Genomic DNA, 9631 nt, shown 5'->3' with positions numbered 1-9631 from the left:
GCCAGCCATGCCCTCTATGCCAGTGAGACCTCCCCCCACAACTCCTCAAACCCACTTTTATATGGCTCCTCTAGCCCTGGTCATTTCCACCTAGAGAAGGTGGGAGAGGGAGATGGAGTGACAGTAATATGGGGAGCATTATGGGGATGAGCCCAGGTGGTCTTGGGAATACCTTTTTTGAGGACCAGCCTATTCCCTCTTTTCAGAGAAGCTGTGGACTGCCCCAGAGCTACTCAGTGGGAACCCCTTGCCAACCACAGGCATGCAGAAGGCGGATGTCTATAGCTTTGGGATCATATTACAGGAGATAGCACTTCGCAGTGGTCCTTTCTACTTGGAGAGCCTGGACCTTAGCCCCAAAGGTGAGAGTCAATCTACCACCCCCACCCCCACCCCCTACCTGGGGGGCCCTGTTCTTCATCCAACCCCTTTATCTCCTTCAGAGATTGTTCAGAAGGTCAGAAATGGTCAGCGGCCATATTTTAGGCCTAGCATTGACCGGACCCAACTGAATGAGGAACTAGTTTTGCTGATGGAGCGATGTTGGGCGCAGGACCCAGCTGAGAGGCCAGACTTTGGACAGATTAAGTGCTTCATTCGCCGCTTTAACAAGTGAGAGGGCACCGAGGGGCAGGGGCGCCTCATCAGGCTTAGTGGATGAGGTGGGGCAGGTCGGGTCCAAGAGGGTGGGTTGGGTAGAAAAGTACTGGGAGTCTTGAGAATCTTGGAGCAGGTACCATATTCTGGCCTCCTCCCGCAGGGAGGGTGGCACCAGCATCCTGGACAACCTGCTGTTGCGCATGGAGCAGTATGCCAACAACTTGGAGAAGCTGGTGGAGGAACGCACGCAGGCCTATCTGGAGGAGAAACGCAAGGCTGAGGCTCTGCTCTACCAAATTCTACCCCAGTGAGGCTTTTGTCCCCCTTCCTGACTTTTCCTTTGATATTCTGCTCTGTTGGATTCTGCCTCATCAATCTCCTGAGATCTCACCTCCCAACTGCTTTGTTACATCTGGCCACAGTGAGCCTTTGTGGCTAGAGACTATTTTCATCCTGTCTCCAAATGAGCTGTGCTGCCTTCTTCTTAGGACATTGGTCTACCATGCCTTTGCTCCAGCAAGTGTATGTAGAACAATCCCAACTTGAGACATTTAGCCACCATCCCCAGGGAGCCCATTCCATTCCCCCATCGCCTTTACAGCTTACCTTGCTTGCGCTAGACTGTGCTGTCTTCCCAGCCACCTTCCTTCTCCTCCCCCAGGCTCAGCTTTCATGTTAGAACTCATTTCTGATCCAGCCATACACTCCCTTCCTTTCTCTCCGTCTCCTCCTCTTTCTGAGCTTGGCTCAGACGGCACCCTTGCTTTCTAGTTCAGTGGCAGAGCAGTTAAAACGGGGAGAGACTGTCCAGGCGGAGGCCTTTGACAGTGTTACCATCTACTTCAGCGACATAGTTGGCTTCACAGCTCTGTCAGCAGAGAGCACCCCCATGCAGGTAAGAGCCATGGGTGAGATTAGGGGGTGGGATAGCGACCTGGGGTTGCTTCACTGGGACATAGGGATCCTTGACAATAGGAAAGATTGGTTTGTTCTGGAGTTCCCGTGTGGCTTTTGGGTTAAGAATGCTTAGAAGGTTGGACACAAGTCTCAGGGCTTCAACTTTCCCACCCATTCATTAGGTGGTGACACTTCTTAACGACCTGTATACCTGCTTTGATGCCATAATTGACAACTTCGATGTCTACAAGGTGAGAGCTTGAGGCTACCTTTTTACTTAGACCACTTTAAAACCCAGTCTCCCTGAACCCCATACACCTTACTTGTTCTGTGGTCATTTTCCCTCCTGACTCTCCAGTATCCTAGAGCCAGAATGCCCTTTGTAGACCAGTGAGGCTCTGGCACTCTCACTGTACCTTCCAGTCGAATTTCTTGTGAATCCTTAGGCTTCCCTAATGGGAACCATCACAAGATTTAGCCCCTATCTGCTCCATTTTCCTGAGGGTATGAATACAGCCTATCCATCTTTTCTCTTCTCTCCATCCCCTCCAGACATGGAAGAATCATACAGGATGTGGGTACAGAATGATTAATTGGGGTGAGGGACAAGCTATGTTGTAAAAGCCTTTTGTTGAAGTCATTGAGTTGGCACAGGGTGGGCTTTATTGTGCTTGGGAGTAAAAATTACTTGGATTTGCATATTGGCTTTGTGGCTAATTGTGTGGCCTTGGGCAAGTAACAGAAGCTCCCTGTGCCTCAGATGTCTTATGTGTAATATGGGAATAGTTTTTCTTGTGGAAAGTGCTTAACATTGTGTAGCTAATATCCCTTCCTGTCCCTTTGGATTTACTCTACCATGTCTGTTATAATTGTAATATAGACCTCGCATAACCCTTTACTAAGATTCACCAATTTTTAAAATATATTTTTATTGATTTCAGAGAGGAAAGGAGAGCGAGAGTTAGAAACATCAATGATGAGAGAATCATTGATCGGCTGCCTCCTGCAGGCCCCCGACTGGGGTTTGAGCCTGAAATCCTGGCATGTACCCTTGACCGGAATTGAACCCCAGACCCTTCAGTCCGCAGGCTGATGCCATATCCACTGAGCCAAACCAGCTAGGGCTGATTCACCAATTTCTTATATTTCCCCCCATTTGTTTTATTTTAAAAATCTATATAATTATTTTTTGAAGCATTTAAGAGTAAGTTTCAGACATAGCTCTTCTTTATCCTAAACTGTTCAATGTTTAGTTCCTAAAGTCAGGGACATTCTCTTACACAGCTTCAGTACAATAGACAAAACCAAGCCCCTGCCTTTTTACTTTTGACAGTTGAGACTGTCTGAGGCCCATTTCATTGGGCCTGCTTGACCTCTTCTAGTTTCTGTCCTATTTTCTTGCTTCCCATTTCCTGACAGCAGACCTGTTTGCCCATGTCCTGTTGCAAACAGGGTGCCCATTAATTTAGCCAACATTTGCTGAGTATTCACAGGTACTGGGGAGGAGCAGGAGGGTTTAAAGATTCCCCTTCCTGCCCCTGTATTCTCAGGACTATAACACTTATTTTTCTAGTCTATGTTCTGACCTCCCAAAGGCTGTCAGGAGACAAGTGGTGTTCAGCTTGTCTCCCTGTACTCCTACCTGGGAACTGATACAGGTACAAGTGACATTTTAATCCCCCTCTCAATCAGGTGGAGACGATTGGAGATGCCTACATGGTGGTATCTGGTCTCCCGGGCCGAAATGGTCAACGCCATGCCCCGGAAATTGCTCGTATGGCCCTAGCATTACTGGATGCAGTTTCTTCCTTCCGCATTCGCCACCGACCCCATGACCAGCTGAGGCTACGGATAGGGGTCCACACGGGTAAGGTTAACGCTCACTCCAGCCCTAGTAGCCACCTTTCCCAGGCTCTCTCAACCTGTGTCTTCTCATAGGGCCCGTCTGTGCTGGGGTCGTTGGCCTGAAGATGCCCCGCTATTGTCTTTTTGGAGACACGGTGAACACTGCTTCCCGAATGGAGTCTAATGGTCAAGGTGAGACATTAGCCCTCAATCTCAGCTTCAGTTTCAGTCTGTGTCCCCCTTTTCTTCTTTTCAGAGTTCCTCCATATCTCTCAATCTGAGACCACAGTTCCTGACTGCCCCATCCTTGGACATATTTAGGTTCTGGTGCATGGGCACTGGGAAGACCGAGCGCCTCCTGAGGGGTGGTGGTTGGGTAAAGCTTTCTCTGATACCACCAATTCTTCTGTTGCCTTTTCTTTTCTTCTTCTTTCCACCATTCCCCATCCCACCCCAGCCCTGAAGATCCATGTCTCCTCCACTACCAAGGATGCACTGGATGAGCTAGGATGCTTCCAGCTAGAGCTTCGGGGGGATGTGGAGATGAAGGTGACGGCAGGCCATGGGGAGAGGGTTGGAAAGGGAGGATGAAAGTGACTGTGGGGATCATGGGGGAAGAGAGGGAGATAAAGGGAATAACATAGAAGAATCTGAATTATATCCACTCCCCTACTCCCAGGGAAAAGGAAAGATGCGAACTTACTGGCTCCTAGGAGAGCGGAAAGGACCCGCTGGACTTCTGTAAACCCCAATTCTTTTCAAGTCAGTCTCCTGCTACTGGTACCTGGGTAGGCAGTGGCTATCATCTCTCCATACACCAGACATGGACATTGTCATATGGGATGGAAACCAGCGTGCACAAAAATCCTATCTTATATGGAAGTTCTTGACCTTTGAAGCTCAGCCTTGTACATATACCTGCTCCTCTTTGGCCTGGTCCCCTTCTTCCCTACCTTCTGTATATATCTGTATCTAAACCAGAATATTTTGGTCAAATATAAAACAAACAAAAAATAATGATGTCATAGTCGGGGTTAAGGGCAGTTCCAAGGAAATGTTATGGGTATGAACATGGAAACTCAGGGAATCACTGACTCAGGATGAGAAAGAATCCTTTATGTAAAGCCTCTTCACCAAGTATAAACAGAATTCACTTCCTCTCACCTTTCCAGTACAGACAGAAATAGATTCCATATTCCACATCTCACATCCCTCCTCAACCCTTAGACAGTTCTACCCCCCTCACTGCCCTGCCCTCTTCCCTGACAGCCGAGAGAAGAGATTTGTCCCAATTGGTAGGAATAATTCTCAGGTCCATCAGGAAAAGACTGTTCCAGGGACAGTGGCACTGGTGTTGAGAAGCTGCAATTCTTCCGGAATGGCGTGTCCAGTGTCTTGATGTTACTGACACCCTATAGGAATGCCAGAATAAGGACAGAGCCTACTCTCTGCCAAGCCAGAACAGAACAACTTCTTCCCTTCCTTCTTCCCCACTCCCAGCATCTAGTCACCCTCACACACCGGTAGCTGTGGTGCCCTCTGTATCCAGAAAGTTTCAGGTTGCTCCTTGCAGTAGTCATGAGACTGTGAGGGAAAAATACTGAATAACTCTTGGCCTGAAGCTCCCTTTCTAAACCTCTGGGTCTGCTGCTCCCCCACAGCCCCCCAAAGCTCAGCTTTACATGTAGTGCGGAATGGGTTCTTACCTTTGTTGGGGCAGGAGCCCCTGCCTGCACCAGCTCCTTTTTGTAGTCATGGTGTGTCACAGATTCAACCTCAAATTGCTTCCTTGTCAGTTCTTGCTCTGCCTGCACCTCTTTACTATACAATTATGGGGGTATAAAAGCCGTTCTTCCCTGGTTTTTGTCCTCCCCCTCCCCTTTCCCCTTCATCCAGACTCTCACCAGATCTGGTGGGACAGCAGTATCTCCAGCATGGCTTCCCGTTTTCCTGTGGGAGTGGGGGCGGGGGCGGGCAGGGAGTGGACAGAGCTGACAAGTCTGGTTAGGAAGCAGGCGCAGAATAAACAAAGTTGAGAAAAGGAAGGAAAATTGTGGGGGGTTGCCCTTATACCCATTGGACAATCTATAGTCCCACCAGAAATTCCTTTCTCTTTTTTCTCTGACTAGTGGACTCATTCTGACCCATTCCCTCATGCTCCACACCTCGAATTGGCTGACAGCGGTTTCGTGGGGTCTGGTATGCGTCTTTCTGGGTGGTGCTGAGGGGCATGGGTGATTGGAGCTGCAGGGTTAGCAGTCCCTGGTGTCCATGTCGGAAATAGAAACTCTCGGAGCCATCCTGCACGCTTGGGACTTGATCCAGATGGTTGGTGGCTCTCTGTGGGCCCCAAGTTGAGTGATCATGTTATCCTCTGTTACCCACTCTCATCATACACTACTGTCTTTCCCAGGCAACTCCCTTTAATAAAAGGGAGTAGGTCAAAACCTTAATACCTCTTCCTCCCAGTTGTAGAGAAGGCAGTGGCCCCGTGGCAATGTTTTACCAGGAACTTCACACTTCACTTCAACCTCAGGGGTCTTCCACAGCCCCCTTTGGGCAACAGGTTCTGAAACTGGCAAAAATGTCCAGGGTTGTTTCTGAGGCCCGCAGTATTGGTAGTGATTCCCGGAGGCATAATTAGGGGCCAGGTTTGCCCCAGGATGTCTGAAGCTTGTAAGAGCGTTGGGGCTGAGCTCAGGGTCATTGCCTGGAGCAAGCTCAGAGGCACAACCAAGGCGAGAATCCAGACCAGTGCCTTTACTAGAACCATAGCCACGGCCAGGGCCAGGGCCAGATCTGGAGCCAGGAACAGGGCTAGATCTGGAGCCAGGAACGGGGCCAGATCTGGAGCTAGAAACGGGGCCAGATCTGGAGGCAGGAACGGTGCTAGGGCTAGAGCCAGGAACGGGGCCAGAGCTAGAGCCAGGAACGGCGCTAGGGCTAGTGTTAAGGTAATTTGTAGAACAGGGATGCCGAGCAATATAGGAAACATCAGTCTTGAAGCCAAGTCTCCCATGGCCTATCTTGTGGGTAAAACTGGGTCCAGTGCAGGGCTTCCCAGCAACACTATCAGAGGAGGGGTCCGAGAGAAGGCTTCGGTCAGAATAGGGCCCTGGGGTCTTTGCAGATAATACAGCTGCTTTGGCAGTGGAGACGGCTGCAGTGGCTGCAGCAGCTGCTGACGCTGCTGCCCTTGCGGCTACCAGGGCCGACCTAGGAGTGACATCCCCTTCGTAGCTGGGCAGTACGGGTAAAGATCTGAAAGAAAGCGGATGCGTCAAAAGCTCGGCAGAGGAAGGAAGTCCGCTGACTTTCCTCGTCCCCTAATGCCTGCAGCCAGAGCTGCGGCTCTCACCGCGACCTCGATCCCGATCCCGATCCCGATCCCGATCCCTCCGTAGACTCAAAGGTCGTCATCTTCAGACACCAGCTACCCAGGTTGCCATAGAGACAGCAAATAATTCCAGGAGCCTGCGCAGAACTACAGTTGGGCGGAAGTACCGGGTCAAGTTCCCTGCGGGGCGGAAGTCTTAAATCTGGTGCGGGGCGGGAAGTTTTCCTTTCCGTTTGGACTCCATTCCCTCTCACCCCCGGCTTTTAAGGTTCCGCTGATCTAAGGCCTCTCCCTCCATACCGAAGCATGATTCTTTTAAGCTTCCTAAGGTGGTTGTTAGAGACAGGCACAGGGCTATTATGTAGGGGATAACAGCAGCTTCCCCGTAGCTCATTCTCAAAAGTGGGGGTAGCCTTTCCAAACATTTAAGAATGAAAATACACCAGACAACAGCTTAAAGGCAGAACGGTGAGACTCAGGGATTAGTCAAAGGGTAACAGCTTTTTTGGGGTGTGATTACTTCACCCCCAGTAAAAGGCCCTCACACTGACCACCCTCCTCCCAGATCCTCTTATAATTTGGATTGGCAGCTGGATAAAGGCCATGATAGAGCACATCTCACATTGAGTCTCTTTTTTTTAAAAAAAATTGATTTCAGAGAGGGAGAGGGAGAGCGAGATAGAAACATCAATGTGACAGAGAATCATTGATCAGCTGCCTCTTGCGTGCCCCATACTGGGATCGTGCTTGCAACCCAGACATATGCCCTGACCAGGAATTGAACCGGGACCTCCTGGTTCATAGATTGACGCTCAACCACGGAGTCGCGCCAGCTGGGCTTAGTCTCTTCTTATTCCTTCAGGCGTATTCCTACTGCGACTTGTCTGGAAGCCTGACTCAGGTGGGCTGCTAGTCATGACTCACAGATCTATAGGCAAATGCTTCTTTAAACACAGGAAGGGCCTCCTTCATGTCTCTTACTCAGACCATAGTCAAAGAGGATCATAACCTTTTCCTTCCTCTTTGTGACAAAATTTCTTTATATATTTAAGACAGAGATGCAAAATTGAGGGAGAGCAAGTTTATTAGATCACAGGGTCCCTTTCCTTCTCCCCCATCCAATCATCCAGGCACAGGGTCCTTGGTCAGTTGGTAGGTTCAACCTGGAGGCCACTGGAGCTGTCGGCCCCCAAGTACGTGAATGTGCAGGTGATACACAGATTGTGCTCCCAGCTTCCCATCATTGATCACTGAAAGGGAGCTTGGGGTTAGTGAGTCAGGACCATGGGAAAGGTCAAAGAATGAAGATCACATTGAGCAGTAGGTATGAGAATTCATCGGTGAAGGGGCTCAATGGCTAAGCCACTCACCAAGTCGGTATCCATCTCCCAGCCCCTCAGTCTTTGCTGTCTTCTTGGCCACAAGGAGAAGGTGTCCTAGAAGCTACAGGGAAAGGGGAGGGAGACAGGTGGCTTTGTTTACAAGGAGCAAAACCTCTAGCTGAATCCAGGGCTTCCCCCAGCCAAACCCTTGTCCTAGTCCCCCCACCTGCTGGTCTTCTTCTTCAGCCTGGCTAATCCGAGGAATGGGCTTCTTGGGAATGACCAGGAAGTGCACAGGCGCCTGAGGAGCCACATCACGGAACACGAGACACTGGGAGCAGTGACAGGCCAGAGGGCACCGTGTTAATTCCACAGGCTGGATGGTATCTATGAAATCCCTATGGGATGGGTCCTAAGGGCACCCCACCTGCTGGTCCTCATACAGAACGTCAGCTGGAAGGCTTCCATCCAGGATCTTAGAGAAGATGGTTGGGGCTGTTCCCTTAGGAGCTGCCTGCTGGGCCTTGGTCACTTCGTTTCCATCATTCACACCTGCAGCTCCTCGGACCTGAAGGTGGGTCAAAACCGAGGGAGAGAGCTTTGGGGCTGACAGCAGTCCCAGTGATTTCTGCTTCTAAAATGTCTAGGAAATTTAGCACTGTTCAGGGGAAAGATCCAGAATGAGAACCTGAGACTTAGTTCCCTTAGTTCCTATTATTAGTGATTTGCCTTAGAAAAATCCCTTCTCTTGGCTTCAAATGTAAAATACCGGGAGCGGTTTACATCATCTTTTAACACCACTTGGAGTTCTCTCCATATACTCTCACCTTGTTAACGTTGCCACTTATTTCCATTATTTACTTTCTGATCTTTAAGCCATGTGACCTGTTTTATTCAGATTTTAATACATTTGCCTTTTGACACAAGGGCGTCTAGGTGTCACATGTGCCCTTTGACAGTGAATTTTAACTCCAGGCCCTGAATCAGTGGAAGAGTTCAGTTCCGTGAACTCGGCCCCCGGGGACTGAGGGAAGGCAAGTCCCAGTTTCCCACCAACTCAGGCTTCTCAAGTCGGTGCTGTCACACTGCGGGGGGAGGACTGGATGAATCTGACCCCTCCAGGCGCTCTGGCCAAGTGGGGAAGACGAGAGCCTAACACTGGGACTCAGCAGAAGGCCAGAAGCCAGCAGGGCAGCAGATAGGCTGCAGGGAGACCGGAAGCTCCCTTCCCGCAGGGGGCACGAGGGGGCTGCCCGGAGCAGGCGTGGGGTAGCTGGGCTTCAGGCAGGTTTAGGAGGCAGCAGCCACTGCACGGCCCCGGCCCGGCCCCGGCCTCGGCGCCTGGGGCTGTGCAGGGTGCAGGTCATCGCCAGCTCGCTTCTCCCGCGTCGAGGTTTCGGGGAGGACGATGTCGCGACTACCGGGCCGATCTCACCGCTCAGCCATGGACCTTGCACGCCGCGCTCCGTCCCCGCGAGGCAGCGGGGCTGTGCGCGTCTGTCTCTCGCCCTCGGGACCCCGTCACTCAGGTCAGTCCCCGGGCCGACCGGCCGCCGGGGCGGGGCGCCTGGGAGCGGGCGGCGGCGGCGATTGGTCCCGCCGGCTCCGAGCACGTCGCCCCGTAGCTCAG

At 51.1% G+C, this 9631-nt stretch overlaps 3 protein-coding genes across 5 annotated transcripts in view; 1 reads left to right on the top strand and 2 right to left on the bottom strand.

Annotated features, from left to right (window-relative positions):
* The window catches only part of NPR2 (natriuretic peptide receptor 2), a 17701-nt gene extending 13345 nt beyond the window's left edge, over nt 1–4356 (top strand). The window contains exons 14-23 of the mRNA XM_006758620.2: nt 6–22; nt 207–362; nt 444–612; nt 761–907; nt 1372–1495; nt 1680–1748; nt 3190–3364; nt 3436–3534; nt 3800–3891; nt 4022–4356. Of these exons, the coding sequence (XP_006758683.1) occupies nt 6–22; nt 207–362; nt 444–612; nt 761–907; nt 1372–1495; nt 1680–1748; nt 3190–3364; nt 3436–3534; nt 3800–3891; nt 4022–4087 (1114 nt within the window). The 3' untranslated portion in view covers nt 4088–4356. The remainder of the gene's footprint in view (nt 1–5; nt 23–206; nt 363–443; nt 613–760; nt 908–1371; nt 1496–1679; nt 1749–3189; nt 3365–3435; nt 3535–3799; nt 3892–4021) is intronic.
* An 87-nt stretch (nt 4357–4443) lies between these two features.
* On the bottom strand, nt 4444–6940 carry SPAG8 (sperm associated antigen 8). Of its 3 annotated transcripts, none has more exons than XM_015560529.1 (7): nt 6701–6844; nt 5799–6603; nt 5508–5682; nt 5247–5292; nt 5049–5163; nt 4864–4926; nt 4444–4754 (listed from the first exon to the last, which is right to left on the bottom strand). In XM_015560529.1, the coding sequence occupies exons 1-7, from the start codon at nt 6760–6762 to the stop codon at nt 4566–4568; spliced, it is 1455 nt and encodes a 484-aa protein (XP_015416015.1). In that variant the 5' UTR covers nt 6763–6844; the 3' UTR covers nt 4444–4565. The 3 variants fall into 3 exon arrangements, with proteins under 3 accessions (XP_015416015.1, XP_015416014.1, XP_015416016.1); XM_015560528.1 differs by having other exon boundaries at nt 4864–5163; nt 6701–6710; nt 6744–6826; XM_015560530.1 differs by having other exon boundaries at nt 4864–5163; nt 6701–6940.
* Nucleotides 6941–7745: 805 nt separating this feature from the next.
* On the bottom strand, nt 7746–9625 carry HINT2 (histidine triad nucleotide binding protein 2). Its single transcript, XM_015560531.1, has 5 exons — nt 8829–9625; nt 8429–8569; nt 8228–8332; nt 8050–8122; nt 7746–7929 (listed from the first exon to the last, which is right to left on the bottom strand). Exons 1-5 carry the CDS (start codon nt 8853–8855, stop codon nt 7838–7840), a joined length of 438 nt encoding a protein of 145 aa, XP_015416017.1. The 5' UTR covers nt 8856–9625; the 3' UTR covers nt 7746–7837.
* Between the last annotated feature and the right edge of the window lie 6 nt (nt 9626–9631).

Source organism: Myotis davidii, unplaced genomic scaffold (genome assembly GCF_000327345.1).
Source record: "Myotis davidii unplaced genomic scaffold, ASM32734v1 scaffold534, whole genome shotgun sequence".
NCBI lineage: Eukaryota > Metazoa > Chordata > Mammalia > Chiroptera > Vespertilionidae > Myotis > Myotis davidii.
Note: the sequence above shows the minus strand (reverse complement) of the source record. Positions and strands in the feature narration are given on the sequence as shown.